We start from the raw sequence: 26,859 nt of genomic DNA, 5'->3' as shown, positions 1-26,859 counted from the left end.
AAGCTTTGCATCATATCAGCTTCAGATGTAGTGATCACTATTTGGCCATATAATTTGTCAGAATCTACAAATCTACAAATAGTTAAATGCTAAACCTTCCTAGATTCCTTTTAATTTATGTTAATATGCTACAGGATGTTAATGTTATCCTGGAAGGCAAGTTGGCAATTACTTTATGTTCTTAATGAGAGCTGTTGAGCCAATGAGGGCACAGATAATCTTACTATACCATCCAGACCTCATGTTACATTTGATGAGATTTTAGAGAAGTCATGTGTAATACTTTCCTGTGGGTTGAGTCTGCTTGTGTTACAGTTGTACAAGGTCAGACCTTAATTTATCAAGCAACTGCGTATTTAATTTTAGAAATATCACAGGACACATTAGCTAGCAGGTCTCTATTCCTGGCTGTTCAAAATGCAGGCCCCAGACTAACAGTGGCAAGATAATGGGTTGAAAAGGTGAGGCTGTACGCTGTGCTCGCCAATTAGACTAACGGTGAAATCGTTTAAAACTGTAATATTTAATAGACTGAGTCCAAGTTTAGACTGCTATTATTTTATTGCTGTGAATAACCTCTTTGCATGCCTAAGGGCCTTCTATTTCTAGAGAGAAAAGCTAGGTCTGTCTGGTTTATTTTAAGGATAAGAAATGAGAGTAACGTAAACACGTTATTAACTTTATGTGTTTAAAAATGATGAACGTTTATCTATGTGTTTAAAAATGATATGTTCTTGATATGCTTCTTCCAGGGAAAGACTCAGAACTCATTATTAGCATGTTGTTCAGGATTTTTTGAGTGAAAACAGTGACTTTAAGACAGAAAAACTTTTTTCATTATTTTTTCATACGCAAAATGATAGTAAGTAATCCCTTTTTTTCAGGTAGAAATAGAAAAAAATATCAGAAGAGTATCAGGTTACTCCAAATGTTATTCAGGTAAAATATTCAATGTAAAGCAACTAAAATGTAAAGGAAGCACTTGTAATTGTCTCATGCTATCTAGTGCTGGGTTCTGGTAGCTGCCAAATACCCGTAGCTGACTGGAAGAAAATTTTGCTACTGAGCTTTTTAGCCTTTTCACTGCTGCGTTGCATAAGAAGGACACTGCTGCTGCTGCTCGGTGTGCAGGCTGTGCTGCTATACTCCTGTGTGATCCCAGTGGAACATCCACGCTTCTGTCGGAGCTCGTCACTTTAGCACAGCATATTACCAGCAGTGATATAGCAAATCAGGCTCTCAAGGCATGTATAGACCTCTAGCTATGTGTCCAGCACTTGTGCTGTGGTGAGCCATTTGCATTCTACTTATTCTGCCATGTCAGTCAGTTGCTACCTTACTAAATTTATCATTTTACAATATACTATTAATTTTTGTGTGATAATTTGAAAATGGCACACACAGCAATTTTAAAACACTGCTTACTTAACACCTTCCTGATTAAGTCTGTGTTCAAGCAGAGCTTTGGGTTGCCTGTGGCATTATCAGTTCTGGGGATTACAACAAAGCAGGGAATAGCTGGCAAAATGGGCACAGGAGTTGTATGACCAGAAAAGAGCTACGCATTTAGATGATGACTAATTTCATCCCCTAATTGTCTGGAGATAAAGTGGAGGTAGAGAAGCAGTATATATATGTATATATTTAAATAGAAGAATTTTCTTGCTATCCTGCATTTGACTATCCTACAAGGTGTTCAGTGCTCTTAATCCCTCTTAGAATAAGTGAAGTTGGATGGTACTGATCAATGTGCAGGATTCAACGGTTTGTGAACATTCGTGAACAATAGAAACAAACTCAACAAGATGTTATGAAACTAAAATAAATTGATGAAAACAATTTTATTATTCAAAAAACCCAAAAACAACAACCTTAAGTAGTGTACAATCCTAACCAGTATATTTTTGTGTGTATTTCAAAACAGCTTATGAAGATAATTTGCCATAAAAAATGACGGATGAAAGCGAAGATGTGGTCGAAGATCTGATCACTGAGTATGCCATACAGCTTAGCATTCAAGAATCAAATGCAGCCAAACCACGAATGTCCAGCTTTAGTGACAGGTACTGTAAATTCAGAGGTTATGCTGTAATTTTAGTGTTTTGAGATACCGACATTTAGTGCTTGATATTGTCCTTACAGCAGTTCTTGGTTTGGCTGTTATGCATTTTGCTCAGTGAAACACTGCCTGAAAGAATGAACAAAACAGAAATTTGTTAGTGAACTCTGTACTCACTCAATATTCCCCTGTGCACTCAGGTACATAGGTGTACAAGAAAAATGCAAACCAGAAAACCAAAAGATCCTACAGAAGTGTTCAGCAAGAGTTCAGATGTGACATTAAATTACACTGATTGGTTCCTCTGATTAGTAAAAGCAGGCTTCACCTAACTGTGTGGGATGGTGGAAATCACCTCCCTGGCATCACTCAGGACTTTCTGCTGGAGGAAAAGCTGAGATCCAGAGCAGGCTTCTGCTCTGCTTTGCCATCTGGAGCAACCCATCTTCCGGAGTTGCAGAGAGTTTAAGGCAGACGGGACTCACTTGGCTGAAGTAATACTTCCAATAGCTTTTTAGGCCATTCTTGTGAAAAGGGTACACATGAAACAAAAGTGAACTTTGTTTCAGCAGAGAGGTTCTTTGGAAATAATCCCATAAATACATATTGTAGGTTGATCTATTTGGGGACTGAAAGGGAGATCATAGAATCATAGAATGGCCTGGGTTGAAAAGTACCACAATGATCATGTAGTTTCAACCCCCCCTGCTGTGTTCAGAGTCTCCAATCACCAGACCAGGCTGCCCAGAGCCACATCCAGCCTGGCCTTGAATGCCTCCAGGGATGGGGCATCCACAGCCTCCTTGGGCAACCTGTTCCAGTGTGTCACCACCCAAGATGTAGAACTGTAAGTCTGGCAGCACTGTCAGCCTTAATTCCCTGTGGGATCTCAGGAGAATTTGACTCTTGGTCATCAGTGTTTGCTGGAATCTTCACCTGGCTGCTCCTTTTTTTTTTTTTTTTTTTAATCTCTTTTTAATCTGATCTAGTTTTTAAGATGCTCAATGCACAAGCAGAAACCAGCATTTAACTTCTGTTTCATGGAGGTTTGAATAATACTGTTAAAAAAACTGACAGTTGTTTTTCAGGGAAAACGATATCATTGACATAATCAAACTTTCATTCATTAATAAATATTGACATTCTGCTGCCATCATGTTTTTATTCACTCCCTAAAATTTCTGAGTCTGAGTCTGAGTTTCTAGTCCACATGGGAATTCTTTACCAAATTAAGAGCTTTGTCAGAGCAGTTTACAGCTCCTCCTTGAAACCACCACACCAGGGAAGGGTAGGGGAAGGGACACTTTTGTTGTGGGGGCTGCTCAGGAAGCCATTCAGGACCTGTACCTCCCTTGAGAACTTTGGCTACTCTGAAGGTCCATGGTACAGGTGTACCTTAAGAAGTCACAAGGCTAATGGGGACTATAGATGATATATTCAAAGGAAAGTTGGCTCAGATGAGAACCTCACAGAAAATACTGAATAAATAATGTAATGTATTTACTACTGGTTTATATTTTCTATTTTCTGTTCTCTTTTGGGTAGTTTTGTGCCACCTAGTGAAGAAAATAGGAAAATTGTAACAGCCATAAAGGAAGGTAAAACCCCTGCCATAAAACTGTCCCTTTGCAAAACAGAGCTTTCCTCATAATATTTTTCAACTGCATCTCATTTATCTATTGGATTTCTTAAGGTCAAATATTTGGGCTCCAAGACCTTGTGAAATGGAAATATGCTTTGGATGAAGCTGATGAAAGAGGGTGGTTTCCTCTGCATGAAGCTGCAGCTCAGCCAATTCAGCAAATACTGGAAATTATTTTAGATGGTGAGTAAATGAGGATGTCCCATGAGACAGAGAAAGTAGCAAAGAAACACAGGGCAAAAAAAACAGACATGGACAGCAACAGGCTAGAATTGATTACTAAAAAAGTATGAAGAAGTTCTCCATGGAGCATCTTACAGATGTCAGTTACATCTCAGGCAAATTTTATTTTTGGGATGTTACATAAATTTACACTTAGCAAAGAGCTTGGTGATTATAGAATCATAGAATCACCAAGGTTGGAAAAGACCCACAGGATCACTCAGTCCAACCATTCACCCATCACCAATAGTTCTCACTAAATCATGTCTCTCAACACGTCCAAAGGTTCCTTGAACACCTCCAGGCTCAGTGACTCCACCACCTCTCTGGGCAGCCCATTCCAGTGCCTGACCATCCTTTCAGAGAAGTAGTATTTCCTAACATCCAGCCTGAACCTTCCCTGGTGCAGCTTGAAGCCATTCCCTCGGGTCCTATCACTAGTCACCCGAGAGAAGAGGCCGACCCCCACCTCACTACAACCTCCCTTCAAAGAGTTATGAAGAGCAATAAGGTTCCCCCTGAGCCTCCTCTTCTCCAGACTGAACAATCCCAGCTCCTTCAGCCACTCCTCATAAGGTCTGTGCTCCAGACCCCTCACCAGCTTTGTTGCCCTTCTCTGGACACGCTCCAGTCTTATTTAACGCTTTGTTCAGAATCCTACAGAATTAACAGAGCTAAAACAAATATTCAGTGTTCAGTCTGGAAGTACAAGTTAGATTAAGGTAAACATAATTACAAGCAATTTTCACAAAGATTAAGGACTTAAATTAAAGCATTTAAGGACTGCTGGTTTACGTGTGTGCATTAACAGCATTGTGCTTTAATTTAGTTGTATGTTTCCTCACATTCTTCCTTCCAGCATCCTATAAAGCAATGTGGGAATACAAAACATCTGATGGAGAAACACCACTAACTTTGGCAGCCAAAGCTGGCTATGTGGGAAACGTCCGAGCGTTGCTGGAAAAAGGTGTATGGCCCAACACCACAAATGACAAAGGCGAGACTCCACTCCTGATTGGTAACTGCCTCCTTTCTCTGTTCTGCAGCCCATCCACTCCTCTAAACTGGCACATCTGCTTCGTCAGACTTGAAAGCTAACCCTGACAAGGGGAATTTAGCCCCATGTCTGTGAATCCTTATCACTGTGTGTAATTCTTACTCACACCACTACTCTGTTGGTTTATGTTCTGGCTATTGGTAGATGAAGTGAAATACCCAGCACTCTACTGAAATGTACCCAGTGTTCACCTCAGCAATAATTTTACTCTAAGTCATTCCCGAGATGCATTTAAAGATAATCCTGAGAATGTGACCTTTTTTTTTGTTTGAGGCATCTTCTCTGTGTCTTCAGATGCTGTAAGGCCATTAGCAAGCTGCCCTTCTTAAGGTTTCAGTCAGGTACAAGAGTAAGCTGTTACTTTAACTTGATTGTACTTTCTGTGGAGGTCAGGAGGTTACTGAAGAGTTTTATATTTTTTGGATGATTTCTTTGGGAGTCGAAAGGCACTTTTGATTTCAAAATCTCCCATCTCATTTCCCTTCCTTCTTGCACTGAAAGCAAGCTTCTACTGCACTTCTAAATAACATCTCCATCTAAAGAAAGCCGATTCTTTGGAAGATTTTATGCTATTGGTAGACTTAAATGATCATTGGTGTATGTGGGTAGCTTAGCAATTGTCAGATTCTAGTTGCTGTTGAAAGTCAAATATCTCCATTCTTCTGAAGAGAATAAATATCTGAAATTAATACAATTCTCATATATACAGCAAAGTACCATTATACTGCATAACAAACTGCAATCTGTATTACAGTTATCAATATTAAAATATTAAGTTCTATGAATTTTTGTTAACTTCCGTCAGATGCAATTGATATGTTAACATTTTAAGGCTCTGAGGTTTTTCTGAAGTTTTCCTTTGGGGTATCTTGCTTTCCACTGTTTCAGCTCCTTTATGTAATTTTAAGTCTAAAACTTTTAAAGTATTTTCAGTTTTTGTTTTAATGAAACTTGGAAAGAATAACTGGGGCAGATGGAAAAAGAATTCCCCCTATGGTGGCAAGTTATTTTCCTAAATATTTCTCTATACAAACTCCTGAAAATGAGGTTTGCCAGATGTGTACTGTTTATGTGGTGCTTTTTGTGTTTTTCAGCCACTTAGAGGTGAGAACGTGGACGTAGATATTGCTGTGCATCACACATTTTAGCCTTAGTGAAACAGAGAATCAGATATTTAAAACTTGATAGATGATGTTGAGAGTTGAATATCATTTGGCTTCCCTTTTTAATTCAAAACTCTGGATTGAAGTGCTCTTTAGTGTATAGATAAATGCTGGAAAAATATCTAGTGTGATTTCTACTTCCCACTGTGTTCAGTAATGCTTCTCTTTAAAGCAAATGTGAGTAATTATGAAGACTGTTGCTTCATTAAAACCTTCTTACGTGTTTAAAAGGACATTCACTGAAGTTAAATTTGCTAACCCTGTGATGCTGACCCTTTTCAGCTGCCTTGCCAGTCAGAGAAGAGATCTGCTATTCCAAAGGATAGTTTGGATGTGAAATTAGACTCCTATCTGGATCACTGTTTTATGTGTAAATAATATGCAGGTGTAGTTTATCTATGGAAATTTCAAACTTGGAACGTCAAAAGGGCAGAATATGGGATGGCAGATATCAATTGTGTTTTGGCTAACAGCAGCCACTGAGTACATGCTAGGATTAGAGTTACCAGATGTCTAAATCACAACTGAGATTTTCAGTGGTCATTGTAATGTTGGCATCAATCTTACTAGTAAGGACTACTGTCTAATACTTCATTGTTTTTATTGTTGCTTTTCCTTGCAATTGATCTGATGTGGCTTTTGTCTTTCATATTCCTAACTGATATATTTTACAGATTAAGATGGTTTAGGCAAAGTACCTGATAAGGACTGCTTCTTATACACAAAGCAGCTTATGAGGGGCATTATCTGTGACTACAAGCTTGAATTTCCTGTGCAGCTCACATCATCATTTATTTACCATTGAACTGGACCCCTAGATTCCTAGGAATGGAAGTCTTTTGAATTTCCTCATATCAGTACAGAAGAAAGAATTTCTCTAAACTTACTAGATATCTTTAAATTTCAAGACAACATACTTGAAAATATAATTGTATTTTTTTTTCCCTTTTTAATATCTTCAAGCTGTAAGAAGTGGCTCTTTTGAAATGGCATCTACTCTGATTAAACACAACTGTAGGATCCACCAGCCATGTGTAAAACGTTGGTCTGCAATGCATGAAGCTGCAAAACAGGGACGCAAAGATATTGTTTCTCTTCTTCTGAAGAATGGTGGAAATGTGAACCTTAAGGATGGATATGGAGTGACACCATTAGGTGTTGCTGCTGAATATGGTCACTGCGATGTGCTGGAGCATCTCATTCATAAAGGTATGTAGTCAGGTAAAAAAAGAATTGGGCCTCTGCCTGGTTGCTGAAGTGTTTTAGAGTGGTAATGGAAAAGGAGAGATATAGGAGCAATGAACAAGATTTGGTTTCTTGGAAAGAAAGGAAGCGTATGTGAGCATTCCTACACTTCCATAATCCATGTCAGAGGAGTGATAGAGTTGATACCAATCCATTTCAATCAAGGAGGGACCTACATATGCTATACATGTCCTACTTTGCCTTCTTCTGTTTGCTCCTGTCCCATTTTCTTTATCTGTTTCCTTCCTTTCAACGTACAGAATTATAGTGGTACTAATTAATGCAATTAAGTATTTATTTAAATAGGCCAGAATTTCGAAAATCCTCAGTTATAACCCTTAGGGCCAAAGCAGACCTCACTCAAGTGTGTGTTTTCATACATCTGAACTTGAATCTATACAAGATTTGTTTTTGCCTTTGAAGGCTAAATTTGTCACAAGGAGTGTTTCTTGTTTGCATAAACTTTTAATTTAAATTCATTTAAAAATATGAAGGAGAGTATTCTGTGCTTGCTTTTATGCTGATCTGCAAATCTAAACTCTCTATCCTTCTTCAAGGTGGTGATGTCCAGGCCTTAGCAGATGATGGCTCATCAATACTATTTGAAGCAGCAGGAGGAGGAAATCCTGACTGCATAGCACTTCTTCTGGAATATGGAGGAAGTGGCAATGTGCCCAACAAGGCAGGACTGCTTCCCATACATAAGGCAGCTTATGAAGGGCATTACCTGTGAGTATGAGTTTGAACTTCACATGTTCTTTAAGATGTAGCATGGCTCAGGGTCACACTGAAGAACATTGTTAAACATGAAAATGTGAGACCACCTATATTTCAGAAATGGCTACGTTGCATCAACTTGAATCAACTTCTAAGAGTTATTTTGGCAGAAACAAAAGAAAATGTAAAATATACTGCTTCAGAGTTAAGTGAAAAGCACTGAAACATCTTAAAGACAAGGTCCTGTTTGATACTTCCCAACAGGTGCTTCTGTGTTAGGATTTTCCTGTTAAGTGTCTACTTGGTAAATTAACATATAGCTGTGTGATGGTCATTTTCTTAATGCAGAGGAGTGATGCCTTATTAATTTTCTTCACTGTTTTTTAGGGTCCTGAAGTATCTCATTCCAGTCACATCCCAAACTGCAATCCAGAAAAGTGGGATAAGCCCTGTACACTCAGCTGCAGATGGTCAAAATTCACAGTGTCTAGAGCTCCTTATTGAAAGTGATTTTGATGTCAATACTATCTTGGATGATCACATTTCAAATAGTTATGATGATGAAAGGAAAACTGCACTCTATTTTGCTGTTTCTAACAATGACATTCTTTGCACTGAAATATTACTGAAAGCTGGTGCAAATCCAAGCAAAGATCCTTTAAACTGTCTTCTTGTGGCAGTGAGAGGTGGTAACCACGAAATAGTAAGGCTGCTTCTATCTTATGGAGCAAATGTCAACTGTTACTTTATGATGGTTAATGATACACATTTTCCCAGTGCCATCCAGTATGCCTTGAATGATGAGGTGATGCTAAGGCTGTTGCTGAATCATGGATATAATGTGGAGTTGTGTTTTGACTGTATGCATCAAGATACCTTTGGAAATTCTTTTGTGTGGTCAACTCCAGAGGAAGAGATTCTCCCAGGGTGGACTTCTTCTGTAATAAAGGATAATCCAGTAAATATATACCTTTCTTCTTTTCACTTTCTTCTTTCCATTAGCCAGCTTTAAAAATTCCATATTATTGTGGAGAACTAAGCTTAGTATACTTGCAAAAGCCTTTTAAAACAACCTAAAAAAATAGACATTTTTCATTTTTGACTTTGAGGTAGAGAAAATTATGTAGAGTGCTTTAGTTTGGTGCCTGTACATTGGAGATTTAGTAAGGAAGATTAAAGAAACTCCAGATCAGGATATTGTTATTTCTGTTCTTATCCAAACCAGTGGAAGGAATGCAATTCCAAAGAGAAATCACTGTTGAACGAAAGAGTGCTGGAAATTATAGCAACGTTTTAATGGCTGTTTGGCCTTCAAACCTGTCAAGAGGAATTAATCACAAAGACTAAGCATGGAAACAAATGTAAAGTAATTTACATAGGCCCCCATTTATGGCTGTTAAAGCTCATTCCTAATACTTTGTTTTAATTACCTTTTGTGATTGCTTTAAAATGTGTTATTTTGGCATTCCACTGCGCATTAATTTGAAATTATTCTTTGATATGTTTTCTCTTTCAGTTCTGTGACTTTATTGCTGTTCCTTGGTTGAAACACTTAGCAGGAAAAGTTGTTCGTATTTTTATAGATTACATGGATTACGTTCCACTATGCACAAAAATTAAGTTTGTTCTAGAAACACAGAAGGAATGGACAGAGATACGTCAGATATTGGGTAAATATCTAACTTCCAACTAATTATGTTATGTTTTATTATAGGAGACTTTAACTGCTTTTATCAGGTCATTTTAGTCCAAAATTTGATAGCAATACAAATGTGTACCAACTTAAGAGCCAGGTTGTACCTGTCATCCATTTCTCAGATCGAGACAGATCTTTACCTGTTGCCACTGGTCATGGTTAATTGGACTGGAACATGGTAAGTGTGAATGAACCTGGTGTGCACCTTACCAGTCTCGTAAGGAATGTCACTGTTGTGTGGGAAGCCTCTTCAGTTAAGCAAGACCATTGAGGTACTTCTCATACTCCACATGAAGCCATATAACGCCCATCATTGCATAGCTATGAGACACATTTTTTTAATGGAGGAATATTGCTGATACTTCATCTTCTTTTCCTCCCTTGATCTGCCAAGCCTATTAGTCATTCAAGGATTATCATAAGAGCATGCTTCAGGTGCTATTATGTTCAAGATGAGAGGTGTTAACAATGAGTGTACCATCACAGTGTACCATCATTTTCTGATTTACAAGATAGACGTTTACAGTTGCCATTTAGTAATTAATACTTCTATGTATGCTTTCTCTTTTGAAGCTCTACAACCTAGTTTAGCTATTCTACTGCGGGTGGCACCAGAAATAGGTTTCATACACCTTAACTTTGAGAAGTTGGGAAATATAGAAAAGCTCTCTTTACAGGAACTAATTTTATTTGACTGTTGTTTGCAGTTTTTTAATAGAATTTTGTTCAACATCAATTATAAAGGAGCATAACATTTACATTTTAATCTGGAGTTTAATTTTATTTTGATGATTTATACTGGCATGCAGAGGAAGTCTTTTATTTAGTGTTAGTGTCATGGGCACCTCAAAATAATTTGGTTGTCTTAACTATAACAGGTATGTTGAAAATTGTTGAAGTGTTCAGGAAAGCTAAGTCAAACCAAAATCTTCCAGTGATATGAGGTCTGGTAAGAAGTATTGGTTTAGATCCAAGTATGGTAAGGTCTGGTCCCAGTGCCTTATTCATAGAGCAGAAATAGAAGTGCCAGGTCATTTGCACAGCTGGCTTCAACCTGCAATATTTTTCAATATACACATAGAGAAGGGAGAGATCATTTATCAGTTACCACTGATTATGTTAAATAATGTCCAGCTTTGATGACATAGTACAGTGTGCATATTTCTAAACAGGAGGAATGCAGTGTTAGGAAAAAATCCAAAAGAAGTTTGATTAATATCAACAACGTGTAACATCACCTATTCAGAAGTGGCAAAATTATGCCCCAAGGTGGATTTTGATATTAATTTTATTAGGGCAATCAGTCATTGTTAATGGCATTGTTTTTTTCCACTATTTCTCTCTCACTATTATTTTTAGATAATCCTCGCCCATTGAAACATCTGTGTCGCCTGAAGATACGTAAACTCATGGGGTTGTGGAGACTCCAGAAACTGTCATCCATGAAGAAGTTTCCACTTCCACCAGTTCTCAAGAACTACATTCTATATAAAGAATATGATCTGTATGGAAAAGAGATACATTTAGAATAGTTTTTAATAATAACTGTGCACTATTTATAATTTCTTTACTATTTTTTACCATCTGAAGATTTTCTTGATGATTCTATGTTTTATATGCGTTCACAACATTCTGCTATTTATTGTAATTAGTTCTTTTATGGGAACAAATTTTTCTTCAAACCTAATATGTTTTAACACAAGATTGTACTATTCAAATCTAGGCTAAAATCACAATGAGGACACTATGATAATTACATGGAGAAGAATCACTCTAAATTGGAATGTAGACGTATAAGAGACAAAAGAATTTTCCTGATAGTCTTCCCAGTGAGGATGATAAATGCACGCTCCTCTCAGCTTGTGGCATGAGCTTATCTAAAAAAGAGAAGAAATGCCTCATTTAACTTGGTAAGGAAAATTAAACCTCTAAATGCAGTTCTCTGACATGTAATTGGCAGGAAATACAGCACATTTTGTATCTGAAAAATCATTATTCTATTATAAAATTCTCCAAACACTTCAAAGAGTCTTTCTAGCTATTTTTACCAATGAGTGTTCCCAGGTACATCTACTTGTCAGTACAGTGCGTCAGTATAGAAAGTTATAATGCCTGGCAAAGATCGAGGGACTTCAGGCTTTTTTAAAGAAAGAGCAGATTTTGGCTGACAAACCATGCAGGAAATCAAGTAGCTTTTCCCCTTAGTTGAGAAATGGTACAATGTCATAATTTAATCATGATTCCTACAGAGTTTTGTCAGATCATTTCTCAACCAGACTAAACAAGACCCTTAATCACACACTGTGATATACTTGGCAGCATGTTTCAGTGCATGCCCAGAGTAAAACACATCTGATTAAATATCCTCTATATTATTCCATTAAAAGTGGATTTCACTTACTCTTTTGCTACATGCACACACACAAGATCAGCTGAAGCATCCTTCTGCCCCGTTCCTTAGGTGGGCTTCCCATGTTACCCAGAGCTGTGTGTGATTGGCATATAGAACTTAACACCTCAGTCAGAATTGTGAATTCCACTTCCAAAAGCAGATGTATCAGTCATTTGTGGGTCTGTCCTTTCTCACAACATATTTATAGGATAAAATGGAAGAAGCGAACATTATTGTTCAAGAACATGAGTGTTTTAAAAGAAGGCTTAGTTGTTGCTTCTGCTCTCACTAGGGCTAACACTCATCTGAGTTTCCGAGAGACACCCTCTGTTGCTTTGCCAGACATTTTTACTGGGATGAAGAATTTGGTGTTTTGTATGAAATCTCTAGGTATCTGGCAGACACACTAGGCCACTGCCAGCAGAATGTCCCAGGTGATCAATGGCTCAACACATGGCCTGAGGCCGAGTGCTCAATGAAACCAACACGGCTGTCCGCAGGCAAGGCTCCCCAGGCCAACTCATCCTGGGCACACCAATCTACGTGCATGTATGCTGCATAACGTATAAGCTGGCTTCTCCATGTGGGGATTTCTAAACAGAAATATGGGTTTAATAAGCCTTAAATAGTGGTAGTTTCAGTGAATCCAGTGACCACAACATGCGGATCTGAATAGTCACATAATTGATACTGTATACTGCAACCAGTGAAGGAAACAAGATCAAATGGGCTTTAGACAGGAGGCTTAAAATCCTTTCTGTGGCTACAGCCAAATTCCTTTAGTAATTTTAGTTCATAGACCAAGGTTTATATTTAGGGCTCTATACACTCCTCAGGCAATAGTTACCTCGCCTCTGGCATCAAAGCATTCAGCTCTAGGGCCAAGTATTGCCTGAAATGTTTAAAATATCATGAACTGCTCCCTAAATTATCATTAGGTAAGTTAAGAGGTCTTACTGTGTTTATCTTTTCAACAATGCATCTGGGCCACTTTTGTTATTTGTCATCCTGTTGCCACAATACTGTGGCATAATCCTGTGTTAAAGTTTTTCTTTCCCTCAACATTGAAGGTGCTTATTTATCAAAGACTTCCCCCTCCCCTCAGACATTAAAGGAGATATAACATTATAGCAAAGCATCTGGAATGCCTCCAAGGCACCTGTGGTCTGAATGGAGAAGCGAAGGTCAACACTGTGTTTTAAATGGAATATGGGAGGGGATATATGGATACAGAAAGGAAGCTATTTGGTTTGTGCCATGCTTTTGTCAAGTTAGGAACTGAACACAAGCCTTTTGATTCCCATGTTTTAGAGCCAGAGCATTGAGTATGTTTGTGGGGTTGAATATGTGCTAGAGAGAGCAGGAAATGTGTGAAGAGAAGTGAAGGCAGCAGCCCCAGCTGAGAGAAGAGATTGCTAAGAAAAAACTACTCCTTTTTCTCTCTATTTGGGTACTGATTGAACCTTTGTAATGCTGGGTTTTCATTTTCTCTGCTATTTGGGTGTGTCTCATTGAATGTTCCATCGCAATCCAATTCCATAGCATGTCTACCCAACGGGCGACATTGGTTAGATGTAATTAAATGCCCCAGCTTTGATTCAGGAATGCTCTGGGGTAGGGACTCCGATCAGTTTGGGGGCAATGTTCGAAAGCAGTGATATCATTTGGTCTCTGTTTCTCATAAAATCTGACAGAAACAGCTGCACCAGGCTGATCAGCTTTCCGAAGAGCCAGGCATTCAAGTGTGGTTACATCAGCCTTTGTGGAACCAGTGAGATGGACTTTGTAGCTATGTTTTCATAGCTTGGTATAGCTCCAAACCACAGCCATGAGTTATAGGATCAGCTATTCCCTTTAGAGCCCATAATGTTGCTTGTGCCTTCCATAAAACTTCCATGCACTGGCTGGCTACCATCTAATCTTGGAAGCTGGCAGGGCAGATCCTTCCTCTGGATATTGAGTGGGGGACAGTTTTACTGTTCCTCTGCAGGTGTCAGTGTTCTGGCTTGGGCTCTTCAAGCCTGAGCTGCGAAACTGTCACAATGTAGTGCTCTTTTGCGTCTACCTTTGGTTAGGTACAGGGATTTTCCTAACCTTTATTTGAGGTAGAAAAAGGCTTCTAAGGTAGCCAACCATTTAGCTATGATTTGCTTGGGAGAAAAGTGGTGTAAACTCATGAGCGCTTATCTCTGAGTAGAACAGGTCTCATCTTTTTAGGCTTTTCCAGAACTCCCTTTAATTTGAGACTGATCATCAGTCTCCTTACCTCTGTCTACGTCTTTGTAGCCAGCTTTACCTCTCTGCTGTACTCGGCCACAACTCTAGTCTGCCTGTTGAGTCAGTCCATTTAAAGCCTTCTTCCCACCTTCTTACTTTTGTTATTCATATGAACCTTAGCTCTGATAGATCTTTGCTCAAGAAATTGATATTAGGAAAAGTAATACCAGCCAAAGTGAATTTCAGCCTTAATGGCTCTATTCTGTCTTGTTCTCTGCCTGACCTTTCCACTGGAAATCATTTGTTTAGGATGCAAGAATTAAAACTGGAACGTTGCCATCCAAGTTTTCTACCCTTTGGAGTCCTTTATTGCACCTAGAGATAATTATCTTGATTAAAAAACACACCCTCTGTCTCCAAATGCTCAGAACAGTCTGAAAAGAAATCCATTCTAATCCTTTACCAGGACAAATGCTGAGTAGATCAGAAAGAAGTAAATGGGCAACTTCACCAAATTACTGTTTAAATATTTAAAGGTATATATTGCAATGGGAAACATTTTCTCTCAGGGGTGTTCCCTTAAGCGTCACTCACATCAGCAAAAGAGAGACTTAGATCAGGAGAAATATTCCCTGGGTAACTTCTGTGTTTTGCCATTTTCCTGAAAAGCTGGAAAAATACACTGTTAGTAGGTAGAAGGCTGATACGGCAGTGTAGCTCTGGTGACATGTACAAAGTACTTAATTTCATTTCAAAGTTCACATTTTCAGTAGAAATCTCTACAGTTGATCAAGTCTTAATGCAAAGCCACTGACTTCTCAGTGACACTCTGCATATTGTGTACATGGGAGATACAGTGCCCAGAACTCCTATCGTCATTAATATGGCCTATTTAAAAATAGACATAAATAAGGAAAATAAAACAGGGAATTTACTTCCTTCCGTTGCTTGTATTTCATTCCTTATTATTTACATCATTTGTTTATATTGCTAACACACTGTTAAAAATACTCTGACATAAAAATAAGGAAATGCTAATTATAGAAGTGCATGTGCTGCTCCTTGAGTGTAAAGAAATAGAGGTGTTTGTTTTTTCAAGGCAAACGGTAGGTTTGGCTAAGCCACAGAGGAGAACTGGGCCTTTGGCGTTCCACAAAGATTAAATCCATGCACTTTCTATAATTACGTATAATGTAATAGCTGCGTACTCTCATCTGGACATATGACTTATGGTATCTTTACAAACGCCCTACGTATTGCGAGGCTTACATTGACAGGTGTTACATATTTCATCATGCTTTTGGGGGAAGAATAGTCTGAGTACAGCTGCCTAAATAGTGTCCCATGGAAACTAAAAACTCCTTAATCCGTGCTCAAGAGTACCTCTGCTCCTTTCTCTGCAATACAGCGACCTCTACTTCCTGCCCCAAACCACTGAGCAATATTGCCCTGTAATTCTACACAGCCCGAATGTCTGTACATCAGTGGTGAGTGAAATGATTTCTATATATAGCTCGTAAATCTGTTGGCAATGTTTGTAAAGCACACCAAGATTCTTTGGAAGGATAGCAGCAGCTATATGAAAGCAAGAGCCTTAGGATCATCATTGTGTACAAAGCAATTTATCTTTTTGGGGTGGCTGAAACCCGCACTGGGGAAATGGACACTCATTAGAGATGTGGAGAAGAGCTTACACTGAGCAAAACCGTGGCAAGAATAGTTTGTGCTGACAGAGATAAACAAGTTCATCACACCTTTTCCCTTTTTTTAATCAAAGTCTGGGGAATTTGTTAGTCTGGAAATGTTTTTATTTGTACCCAGATGAATTTTTTCCCCCTGCTGTTTCCCAGCACTCAGGTTCACCTCTTGATTCCCCTTCCAAGATGCATTCTTGCATGTTTCCCTTCACCAGTACTACCAGAACCCGTTCATTTATTTACTATGACATGTATTTCTATGACTGTTCTGTCTTCTGGATAAGCACAAGGCAACCCAACACTCCTGCCATCAAAGCGCATTAGATTAGGGGTTGCCCCGCGGCTTGGTGGTATGTGATGTTCTCCAGACTTCTGGTTGCCTTCCCAGCAGCTGATACTCCCACCTGCTGTTTTCAAAACGAATCTGAGCAGCGAGGCAGTCCACGTGCACACATTTTTGAGTGAAAGCTGATCATTGTTTGTGATGGGTCTGAGTTGTTAAGCTACAATCAGAACCTGGAATCTGCCCTCCTAGTGGCCTTAGGGTGTGCTGACAGGGGTCGGCAGGAAAAATCTGTCGCTGAATTGGGTTGTGGAGCCTTACTCTTAAGCAAATGCTGCTTTTGGTTCACAGTCATCTTTGAACTCATATTTGTTCTTTTCCCCAGCAGAGCTAAAGGGAAAGGTCTTTTTCTTTCTGTAGACTCCCTGTTTGCAACAACACCAGTAGAGATGATGAACAGAATAACCGGACATAGAGAAAATCAGCTGAAAAATTGTTCTTTCAAATACCTTCAGGTGCATGCTTTATCCCATTTGCAATGCTGAGAGCACTGTTAAATGTAGGTGATGACACATCCTTTTCAAGAGCGGTACGGTGTGCACACTTTTCAAAAGTAACACTGGTCTCTCAGTTGAAAAAGCTACAGCTTGTCCCATCAGTCTGCCAGTCTGGCAGTCCTGCTTGGATGCCAGGTGGCTGACCCTTTGTCTTTTCTGGCCATTTGACTCTGCATTCCACCTGGGCCTGCAGATGCAGTATACAGAAATTGAGATAGATAACTATATACATATATATACAGGGGGAGGATGGAGAAAGGAATGTGAGTCAGGAGAGGGGTGTGGGATCAGGTGAGGGAAGGAGAGGCCAGGGAAAGGAGGCATGGAAGGCCACAGCAGTGAGGGGATTGGGAATGGAGCCTGGGGGCCTTCAGGATGGCTGTATGTCAGGGAAGGAATTAGGTAAAGAATAGGGGTGCAAAAGAGGTGGGGAAAGGCAAGAATGCACAATGGGAGGGAGCAGGAAAGCCCAGACGTGCTGTGGCTGCATTGTTTTTAACATGCTCTATGGCAATTGGACCCATTCCTGTAGGGTGGGCTGGCGTTTTGATACAAGCCAACGCATCTGTCTGACAGGCTGTCCTCAGGAGCTGTGACTGAAATAGCCAGCGTCCTGGGGACAGGCCACGTCCCACGCCTGAGGACAAGGTTGTACAACACTCACTGTGCTTTGCTATCGTTTGCCCTGTGCTCACCAGACTAAAAGTGAAGTTTAAGCTGTGGATTTTGCCTTGGTTGAGAATGCACACTGACTGTCTGATGTTGCTCTCTTCCATTCCAACAGCTGGGCCAACAAATTATGGAAACCTGTGAAAAGCAGAACATTTCCAAAGCCACTGCTTGAAATACAAAGATCTCTAAAAATAATGCCTCCCATTTATTTCCACAGAAACTACAACAGATACAGAGAGCACAATAACACTATCTGACAGAGCAAACTCTTAGCTACAAAACACTGCTTTTCAACATAGTCACCACCAGTAGCCATGCATTGACTCCAGCAATGAGCAGCCTGCATGCTGCTCTCATAAAAATCTGCACCAGCAGAAATGACCCACTGTTTCACAGCTGCTGTGGTGGCATCGTTACTAGAAAAATGTTGTCCACACAGTCCATCTTCCATTGGCCTGAGAAGATGAAAGTCAGGAGGTGCCAAATCTAGACTATAAGGCGGGTGTGGTAGGACAGTCCAGCCAAGATTGGCAGTGTGCTCCACAGTCTTCAAATTGGTCTTGTGTAGCAAGAGAAAGGTGTTCTTCTCTGTCCTGACTCTGGAAGTTTGAGCCTCAATGTAGCAGTCAGAGTTGATGGTTTCCTGGTATTCTGGGAAATCCAGAAGGATTGCCCTTTTCGTATCCCAAAAGACAGTGCATATCACTTTACCGACTGAGGGCTGTGTCCTGAATGTTCTTTTTCTTCAATGGGAAATTTACATATCACCACTCCATGGACTGCTGTTCTGACTCTGGCTTGTAGTGATGACACCACATCTCATCCAGGAACACGTCACCTTCTGACTCATAATCGTTTAGTAGATCCTGACAAACTTGGTGTTCTTTCTGTTCCTATGTGAGCATTTGTGGGACCTACCTGGCACAAGCTTTGCAATATTCCAACGTTGCCACCACCATTTCCAACAGCATTGAAGCCAATATTCAGCTCTGTACACAATTCCAGGTCGTAATCCACTGATTGCCTGGATGAGTTGATCAAGACACTCTTCATTTCAGGTGTGACGGCTGTGCATGGCTGTCCAGAACATGGCTTGTCTTTCATGTCACTGTCACCACTACTGAAATGCACCACCCACAATCTCACTGTGCTCATATCCAATGTTTGGTCTCTATAAATGTTCAGCAAGCGTCAATTTATGTCACTGGGTGTAATTTTGTCAGTGGGGGAATGGTTTCAAACTAAAGGAAGGGAGATTCAGATTAGATGTCAGGGGGGAGTTTTTTACTGAGAGAGTGGTGAGGTGCTGGAACAGGCTGCCCAGAGAGGCTGTGGATGCCCTCTACCTGGAGGTGTCTAAGGCCAGGTTGGATGGGGCCTTGTGCAACCTGGTCTAGTACTTGATGTAGTGGTTAGCAACCCTGCCTGTGGTGGGGGAGCTGGAACTTGATGATCTTTGAAATCCCTTCCAACACAAGCCATTTTATGACTCTATGACTCTGTGTAATTCATTTACCAACCCTGTTCATGAAAATCGTACTCACTCTCCCCATACTATTTCCAATGGAGCAATATGAATCATAATTAAACTGAATAAACAATTTGGCTAAACACCATGCATCAGTTCTAGTGCCCAGTCCATACTAACCATAAAGAGGCAATACTGGGCAAAAGCATAGTTCAAACTATTTTCAATTACATTTACATTAAATACCGACTTTACCAACTAAAAATAAAAAGTTTTATCATTTCATCATTTTAACATTTATCATTATAGATGTTGTCTTCCTTCCTTGTACCAAAACCAACTCTGTCTTCCTTTCTTTCTCCCTTTCTCTTCCAGAGCACTGGAAGATACCTCTCTCTAAAAATAATGTCAGAATAATACAGTAGAAGATGTGATAATGCACATATATATATACATTGTTCCCATATATTTATGTTTGTGTGTGAGAACATTATCATATACCTATATTGGAAAAATGTACACATAGATATATGTATATACACAAACGTAAATGCAGATATGAATGTGAGGGTGTTATCCAGCTGCCATCTGTAACCTCCAGCGAGCCACAGCTGTTGACAAAAATGCCTACTAGAGGCCTTCATTTGCTAGAGTCTGTCCAACCTACTGAAGCCAGAGCCATGAGGGCCCAGCTGCCCCAAACCTCGGTGAGATACCACAGCACACAGCCCTCTTCACTAACAACATCTGGCAACAGCTGCAAAGGAATGACTTGATCCCCCCATCACTGGAGCAAGGCAAACTGACTGGAACTCCACTGAGCGATGTGTGGTGTGTGAGGGATGGGCCGCCTACCTTCTCCAGGTGCTGCCCTACCGCTGCAGCCTCCTGCCGACACCTTGCTGTGAAGGCAGTGCCACCAGAGTGCTGGCAAGGCCGTGGGGCCCCACTAGGCCCCAGTGAGCCCGTTCCACTCGCAGCCCTGAGGCAGCCTGGGATTATGTGGATTTTCACGGCTCTTCCCTCCTGTTGTTAGAGGCGAGACCGGCGCGAGGCCGGCAGTGTTCTCCCCACCCCCCGCAAGCCCGCTGCTCTAAATAAGGCAATGGTCACTGTGTCAGTAATCCCCTCTTCCAAGGACCTGCAAACACCAGTGGAGGGACATTCTTTCTGTTCAGATGTCTGGCTGACGTCTGATGCTTAAAACGGAGCATGCTTTCATCCCTCCGCGCATTGTCGCAAGCTCCCGGTGGTTACTCTTAAAAGGGTGCCTCAGCTACACAGGGAAACAGTTGCTGACCAAACGGGACGCAGTGTGCTCAATCCAGCCCTCGTGAATGCCTGATCCTTCCAGTTCCGTACCAGCCTGACCCAACGGGACCATGTCTACCTTTGGCTACAGAAGAGAGCTTAGCAAATATGAGGACATTGACGAGGATGAGCTCCTTGCTTCTCTCACAGAAGAGGAGCTGAAGGAGCTGGAGCGGGAACTGGAGGACATCGAGCCCGACCGCAACCTCCCTGTAGGACAACGGCAAAAGAGTCTGACAGAGAAAACACCCACCGGGACTTTCAGCAGGGAAGCGCTGATGGCCTACTGGGAGCGGGAGACCAGAAAGCTCTTGGAAAAAGAGAGGCTGGGCGCGTGTGAGAAGGTAAGGCACCAGGCGTTCTGTGCCCTGGAACTGTTAGGGCTTGTTCCTCCCTGGTGAGATCTTTCTGTCTCTCACAGCATTTGTAAGGCTATTGTCAGCGCTATCTCTATGTCTGCTAAAGCACTGTGTATTGGCTTGGAGAGCTCTTGCACCCTCTCTGGAAGTACATCACAATCTTAGCTGAGAGCAGAACAATTTCCTGTAAAAAAGTATGGGTGATTTAAAAAATGGCAAGGATACAATTTTAGGCCATAGGCTAAAAATTATCGCCAACAAAAAATATTAGACTGTGTTTAACTTTTTCTTTTGTTTAAAGCATAATTGTTATATATATATATATATACGTATTGCCTTCTGGAAGGCATATGAAAATGAGGATTTTGAATATAATGCATGTCAGAAGTTGAGTAAGTGGCCGAGAGGCTCCACACTCACTGGAAGGAAGCAGCATTGCAGCCAGCAGGATTGTCATGCCTCGGTGCTGCTGAGCATCCTTGGCTCTGGAGTCGGCTGGCAGCGGTGGTCGGAGGGTGGCTGTGAGGTATTCAGAAGTTGGCCTGGAGCAGGGAATCGGTCAAACACCTGTGTTCCCCAAAGAACAACTGACTGCTCGTCAGGCAGTGTGTTCCCCAAATAAAAATTGTCCTAATAAATGCTGATTCATGAGCTACAAAGTAACAGTACAGCTAGGACTGGGTCTTAGCAGGTGATGAGCACTCTCGGTCTAAGCTAATGTTCATACTGGCATCCTCTGAGCCCTTGCAAAAGCAGGCTGTGAGCCAGGGCTCGTTCAAGAAGCAGTTTTTGTCTTCATAAAGTCTCTGTTGAATTTCAAAGCAAAGCAAGGACTTGGGGATATAAGTTTTTTATTGTTAAGCACTGCTCCACACCAAGTCCTGACTTACAAGGACATGCTTTCCTATGTTTAAATAATTAAAATAAATAAATAAATAAATAAATAAAAAGATAAAAAGATAAAGAAAGCAAAACTGTACTTAAAACTTCAAACAGCCTTGATTCGGGAGTTCAGTTCATTTGCGAGGAAATAATTACAGTCAGTGCATTAGATAAAATACTTCCTTAGAGAAAAATCACTTGGAGTTAAATTAGCTTGCAATAATAACAGTCATGATTGCTTCAAATGTTTCTTTAAATTAAGTGTTCTTTCCTGCTTGTGAATGGTGCTGTAGTGACTTTGCAAGCGAGCACACAGAGCAGTAGCTGTCATCAGACCGTTAGTATCAGCTTGCAGATGTGGGCTTCACTCCCTGTTTGTCAAGTCCCAGGAAGGGAATGGCAAGATTAATGTTTTTTTTCAGCTGAGCCTGGAATCCGAAACCTGGACAGTTCCAAAAGCTTTCTGTATGGATCTTGTTCCGTGTCATATAAAGCTTTTCCATGCCTGTATAGCATTAACAGTGTGTACTGGCTTAATGTTATAGCGCTCAGAAAAGCCTTTATCTTTTCAGATCTGAGATGTGGATTTCTAAATGTGTTCATAAATAGGAAAATGTTCACGTGCTGCTGTAGAAGGCACAAATGCTCACTCTACTAAAGGCAGTGAGAAACACTTTCTGATTCTTGAAAGCAATCTTCTTGCCCTCAACAGTCTGAAAGTTAGACACCCTACTTAAGATAGCTATTTGTGCCCTTTCTATAGTTAGTGGTGAGACATCAGCCCCTCCAGGAGGCAAAATCCTGTAGATAGCCATGTAGGGGGAATGCCATGCCCTCCAGAGGTATTTCTCTCTCTGTACTGACTATCTCAGGCCTAGCTTTTCATCGAGCTGCTACCAAGCAGTAAGATGAAGCCCTGCAGGCTGCCAGCAGCAGTCCTGTACTGAAATGCTGCCACAGTACCAGGGCGTGCCTCCAGAGATCTGCAAAGAAAATAACTCAATTTCAAAATTATTTTTCAGATTGCTATGAGATACAGCACCTCACAATGTATGTTATGACCTTTGCTCCTAGAAATGCCATTCCAAAAATTCAAGAGTTTTTTTTGGTTTTTTTTTGTTGTTTTTTTTCAATCATTAATGTGGTGTCATCAGAATATACCAGCAGTCTTTTCAGAGGCACAAGCTTCTGCTCATATGTAGCTGTGTTGAAGGCTGTAAGTGTACGTGTCTGTGTAGATAAAAGCATATCATAAAAATGGCTTCCTGGATAACTGATGTTTTCAGCTTTTAAAAGGCTGCATACATGTGCAGGAGCTGCAGATACAAATCTTAGTGCCATAACAAATCCAGCCCTGTTTCCATATGCAGTGCAGTGCCTTCCTGCTCAGAATCTGCAGGGCAATGGGTCTGGATCCTGCAAGCCCTCCAAGCACTGTGCTCTCAGGGGCAGCGGGTTGGAACAGTTTGATGTCTTGTTTCACTAGAGTGAAATTTATCTGAACTTTAACAAGTACTGCATGTTTTGCATGAGTCCCAACACAGAAATCTGCTCAAGACTGTGAAACAATACCATGCAATCTGTCATTACTATTAGTTTAATCTTTCTGTGTTCTTAGAACCAGATAATTAGGCAAACTTTAAACTGCCCATGTTTTCTAAAAATAAGCTACCACATTAGTAACAATAATGTTTTCCAGAAACATAAAACCCAGTCACTGTGTCTCCACAAAGTGTACGCATTCTCCCTTTACCTCTAAAATTTTATAAGCATTTACCAATATAAATAAAAAGGGTTACACTGTGGCTTGTCCAGTAGACCTCAAAGCACATGAGCGATCTTTCTGGGCCGGAGGTTAAGAGCTGGTTGTAGCTTGAGGGCTCAGTCAGGGCCCATACAGCACGGCCATGCTTCTGGAGCTCTCCATGAGGCAGGGAGGCTTTCCTGGGGCAAGGCCTTGCTGATCCTGCATGTGAAGTACTGTCCTCTGCAGCCAAAACAGCTGAGTGCTCCTGACAGAACTTTGAGAAGTGCACACTGAAATAACCTTGGAGTTTAGAAAAGAAAGGACTGCTTGGGCAATGAGTTATAACGTTGCAGCGTTGGAGCTGACCTGACAGCTGTTTGGGAGCAGTGTCTTACCTCTTGGCAAACCTCTGTGGTTTATTGAGATGATTACTTGTTAGCTGTAGGGATGGGTCTGAATCTTTTCTTCACAAATAGCTGTGAAGTGTGTATTGAACCTTCAGTACATCCAGAGTATTTTCTGTGTAACTCCTGCAATACTATTATTTTGCACATCAATATGCATGTTGGCACATGAAGACACTATTTGTATTCTAAATCATGGTGTTCTTTAGCTTTTTGGATGTGCTAATAAATGAAAGGGAGACTGAGCATTGATACAGCTGTCTAATGTTTATGAATCAGGAAATTTGTTGCTCACAGATCACATTCATTCTGAAATTGCAGTCTTGCATTTCTGCTGGCAAGGATGGTTCCATAACAGCCCCTTGTAGGCATGCCAAATCATAGACAGCATGAAGTTAATCCATATCACAATATCTTGTATCAAATTTTCTCTTGGGAGTAATCTTTGACATCAGGAAAGCTAAGCCAATTTACATTAAGCATATGTATTTTAAAGAAAATTAAAGAAATAATGATAATAATGTGTTAGGTGCTGAAATAGTTTTCCTGCTCACTTAACTGGCTTTGTTTGTGGGGATTTATTTTTAGCTTTCAGCATTAACTTACATAGTTTCAAGATAATCATTTTTGAAAAAAAGGCAGTAGCTACATTACTGCAATCATTTTAACACCTACACCTACATTCCTGTTCAGGATTCAGAGCAAGAAGAAGACAATTCAGAAGACATTCAAGAAGAATGTTTCACAGAAAGCAATAGTGAAGTGTCGGAGGAGGCATATACTGAAGAAGATGATGAAGAGGAAGAGGAAGAGGAGGAGGAAGAAGAAGATGAAGATGACAGTGATGACGAGGATGAGGAAAAGCAAAATTCTGCAGCGAGTGAAAGACCTGTGAATTGTGAGGATGGCAGGAGTTCCAGCCACGTTAGGCACAAGAAGTGTAGCAATGCGAAGAACAGTGAAAACTTGTTCAATGGCCATGATGGGAAAGACACTGAAAATCTGAGCTTTAAAAGCAGTGCCATCCACCCATGTGGAAATCCAACAGTTATTGAGGATGCTCTGGAAAAAGTTCGGAGCAATGACCCTGAGACCACAGAGGTTAATCTAAATAACATTGAAAATATTACTTCGCAGATGCTTATACAGTTTTCTCAAGCCCTGAGGGACAACACTGTAGTTAAGTCATTCAGCTTGGCTAACACACACGCTGATGACAACGTCGCAATAGCCATTGCTGGTATGTTAAAAGTAAATCAACATATCACTAGTCTGAATATTGAGTCGAATTTTATCACAGGCAAAGGAGTACTGGCCATCATGAGAGCTTTGCAGCATAACAAGGTTCTAACAGAGTTACGGTTCCACAACCAAAGGCATATCATGGGCAGCCAGGTGGAAATGGACATAGTTAAACTGTTAAAAGAGAACACCACTCTGGTCAAGCTGGGGTACCACTTTGACCTTGCTGGCCCAAGAATGAGCATGACAAGTATCCTGACAAGAAATATGGATAAACAAAGGCAAAAGCGCATGCAGGAGCAACGGCAACAAGAGTATGGTTGTGATGGAGCCATCAACCCAAAGACCAAAGTCTTGCAGAAAGGCACTCCTCGTTCCTCACCCTACACGTCACCTAAGAGCTCACCTTGGTCTTCTCCAAAGCTCCCTAGGAAATCAGCACCAGCAAAAAGTCAGCCTCCAGCTCCTGCACCCCCTCCTCCCCCTCCACCCCCACCCCCACCTCCTCCTCCTCCTCCCCCGGTTATTCCAGACAAGAAAGCACCGACCAGGAACATAGCGGAGGTTATCAAACAGCAAGAAAGTTCAAGAAAAGCCTTACAGAATGGACAGAAAAAGAAAAAAGGCAAAAAAGGCAAAAAACACGAGAACAGTATATTGAAAGAAATTAAAGATTCTCTAAAATCCGTCTCAGACAGAAAATCAGAAGAAGGTTCACGGCCCTCCACCCGACCCTCCACCCCACAAAGGTCCCTCCATGACAACCTTATGGAAGCAATTCGAGCGAGCAGCATAAAACAACTACGGCGGGTAAGTAGGAGATCTTATTTCAGTAACTGGCTGTGGATCAGGTATAGAACAAGCTCGATTAATTTTAGAACATAGATATTTAATAAAAACGCTCCTAGAAATGTGAACATAAAATACTTAGGAGGCTGTTTTCCTCTGGTTAGGCTTTTCTCAGCGCACTGATTTCTATTTAATTGGGACTGTGACAGAAAGTGGGTTACTTTCCTCGTTTCAGGCTTGTTACAGGACATGCATTAGCAGAAAGGTCTTGGGAGAGGGCCAGCAAAGCAGGAAGGAATTTTGAGATATAGAATGTACAACAAATGTAACAGGATTCCCCCACTCCCCATTTTGTAGGTGGAGGTACCAGAAGCCCTGCAGTGAAAGCCTGGATGACAGCAGAAGCAGAGCATTGCAGTGGCCAAGGGAAGGCTGTTGGGCTGTTCACCGGTGGTAAAATAGACTGTGTAGCAAGCTGCTTCTAAAGTACTATCTTAGATTCGAACAATTTATCTTTTCCTTTCAAAGAAATAAACCCACTAACTACTAAACAGTGCTTTAAAGATACATTTGCCTTATAATCTGTAAATATGGAAATAATTTTCTTTTTTATTTAATGAGATTTCTATTGGGAAATTGCTGCTTATTTAGATATTCTTTTCAATATCTGATTGCAAATCACTGGACAAGTTCTTCACAATGAAATGTAATAGTTTACCAGTCTCTGGTTTCTTCCTCCTTTTCTTTTTTTTTTTTTTCCCATGAATTTACAATAAATGCAGTTTGAGGCTTTTAAGCAGAAACTTAGTCCCGAGTTTTTGTGTCTGAAAACCTGTTGGATGTTTGTGTCAAATTCACGAACATTAGGAACTTCTCTCAAAAGAGCCTAGGATCTTCCTCAGCTACATCAATGAAGCATGTTTGGAGGACTGTACCTGAGCCTGTATTAGTGCAATTTCATGCTGACATAGAAAAGAATATGGTTCATAATGCTACGTACAACTCAAATCAAGTGGTGGGCTGTGTCAGGCCACTGGT

At 40.6% G+C, this 26,859-nt stretch overlaps 2 protein-coding genes across 4 annotated transcripts; both read left to right on the top strand.

Annotated features, from left to right (window-relative positions):
* Positions 1-406: 406 nt before the first annotated feature.
* ASB15 (ankyrin repeat and SOCS box containing 15) lies at positions 407-15,352 on the top strand. Of its 3 annotated transcripts, none has more exons than XM_040649100.2 (11): positions 407-461; positions 889-939; positions 1,925-2,063; positions 3,605-3,657; positions 3,753-3,884; positions 4,783-4,941; positions 7,107-7,352; positions 7,946-8,117; positions 8,493-9,063; positions 9,622-9,775; positions 11,161-15,352. In XM_040649100.2, exons 3-11 carry the CDS (start codon positions 1,951-1,953, stop codon positions 11,331-11,333), a joined length of 1,773 nt encoding a protein of 590 aa, XP_040505034.1. In that variant the 5' UTR covers positions 407-461; positions 889-939; positions 1,925-1,950; the 3' UTR covers positions 11,334-15,352. The 3 variants fall into 3 exon arrangements, with proteins under 3 accessions (XP_040505034.1, XP_004937581.2, XP_415996.3); XM_004937524.4 differs by having other exon boundaries at positions 885-939; XM_415996.6 differs by lacking the exon at positions 889-939.
* A 5,018-nt stretch (positions 15,353-20,370) lies between these two features.
* LMOD2 (leiomodin 2) lies at positions 20,371-26,620 on the top strand. The gene is made up of 3 exons (NM_001199715.3): positions 20,371-20,742; positions 24,484-25,842; positions 26,179-26,620. The coding sequence occupies exons 1-3, from the start codon at positions 20,470-20,472 to the stop codon at positions 26,203-26,205; spliced, it is 1,659 nt and encodes a 552-aa protein (NP_001186644.3). The 5' UTR covers positions 20,371-20,469; the 3' UTR covers positions 26,206-26,620.
* The last annotated feature ends 239 nt before the right edge of the window (positions 26,621-26,859 follow it).

The sequence above is a fragment of the Gallus gallus genome, chromosome 1 (assembly GCF_016699485.2).
Source record: "Gallus gallus isolate bGalGal1 chromosome 1, bGalGal1.mat.broiler.GRCg7b, whole genome shotgun sequence".
Taxonomy (NCBI): domain Eukaryota; kingdom Metazoa; phylum Chordata; class Aves; order Galliformes; family Phasianidae; genus Gallus; species Gallus gallus.
Note: the sequence above shows the minus strand (reverse complement) of the source record. Positions and strands in the feature narration are given on the sequence as shown.

What these genes read in the sequence shown, in the direction of transcription:
- ASB15 (XM_415996.6), top strand. Translation starts at nt 1,951, where the DNA reads ATGACGGATGAAAGCGAAGATGTGGTCGAAGATCTGATCACTGAGTAT. An exon ending in GCTTATGAAGGGCATTACCT is followed by an intron (nt 8,118 to 8,492) that starts GTGAGTATGAGT and finishes ACTGTTTTTTAG; the next exon opens with GGTCCTGAAGTATCTCATTC. An exon ending in CTGTAATAAAGGATAATCCA is followed by an intron (nt 9,064 to 9,621) that starts GTAAATATATAC and finishes TTTCTCTTTCAG; the next exon opens with TTCTGTGACTTTATTGCTGT.
- LMOD2 (NM_001199715.3), top strand. Translation starts at nt 20,470, where the DNA reads ATGTCTACCTTTGGCTACAGAAGAGAGCTTAGCAAATATGAGGACATT. An exon ending in GGCTGGGCGCGTGTGAGAAG is followed by an intron (nt 20,743 to 24,483) that starts GTAAGGCACCAG and finishes ATTCCTGTTCAG; the next exon opens with GATTCAGAGCAAGAAGAAGA. An exon ending in GCATAAAACAACTACGGCGG is followed by an intron (nt 25,843 to 26,178) that starts GTAAGTAGGAGA and finishes CCCATTTTGTAG; the next exon opens with GTGGAGGTACCAGAAGCCCT.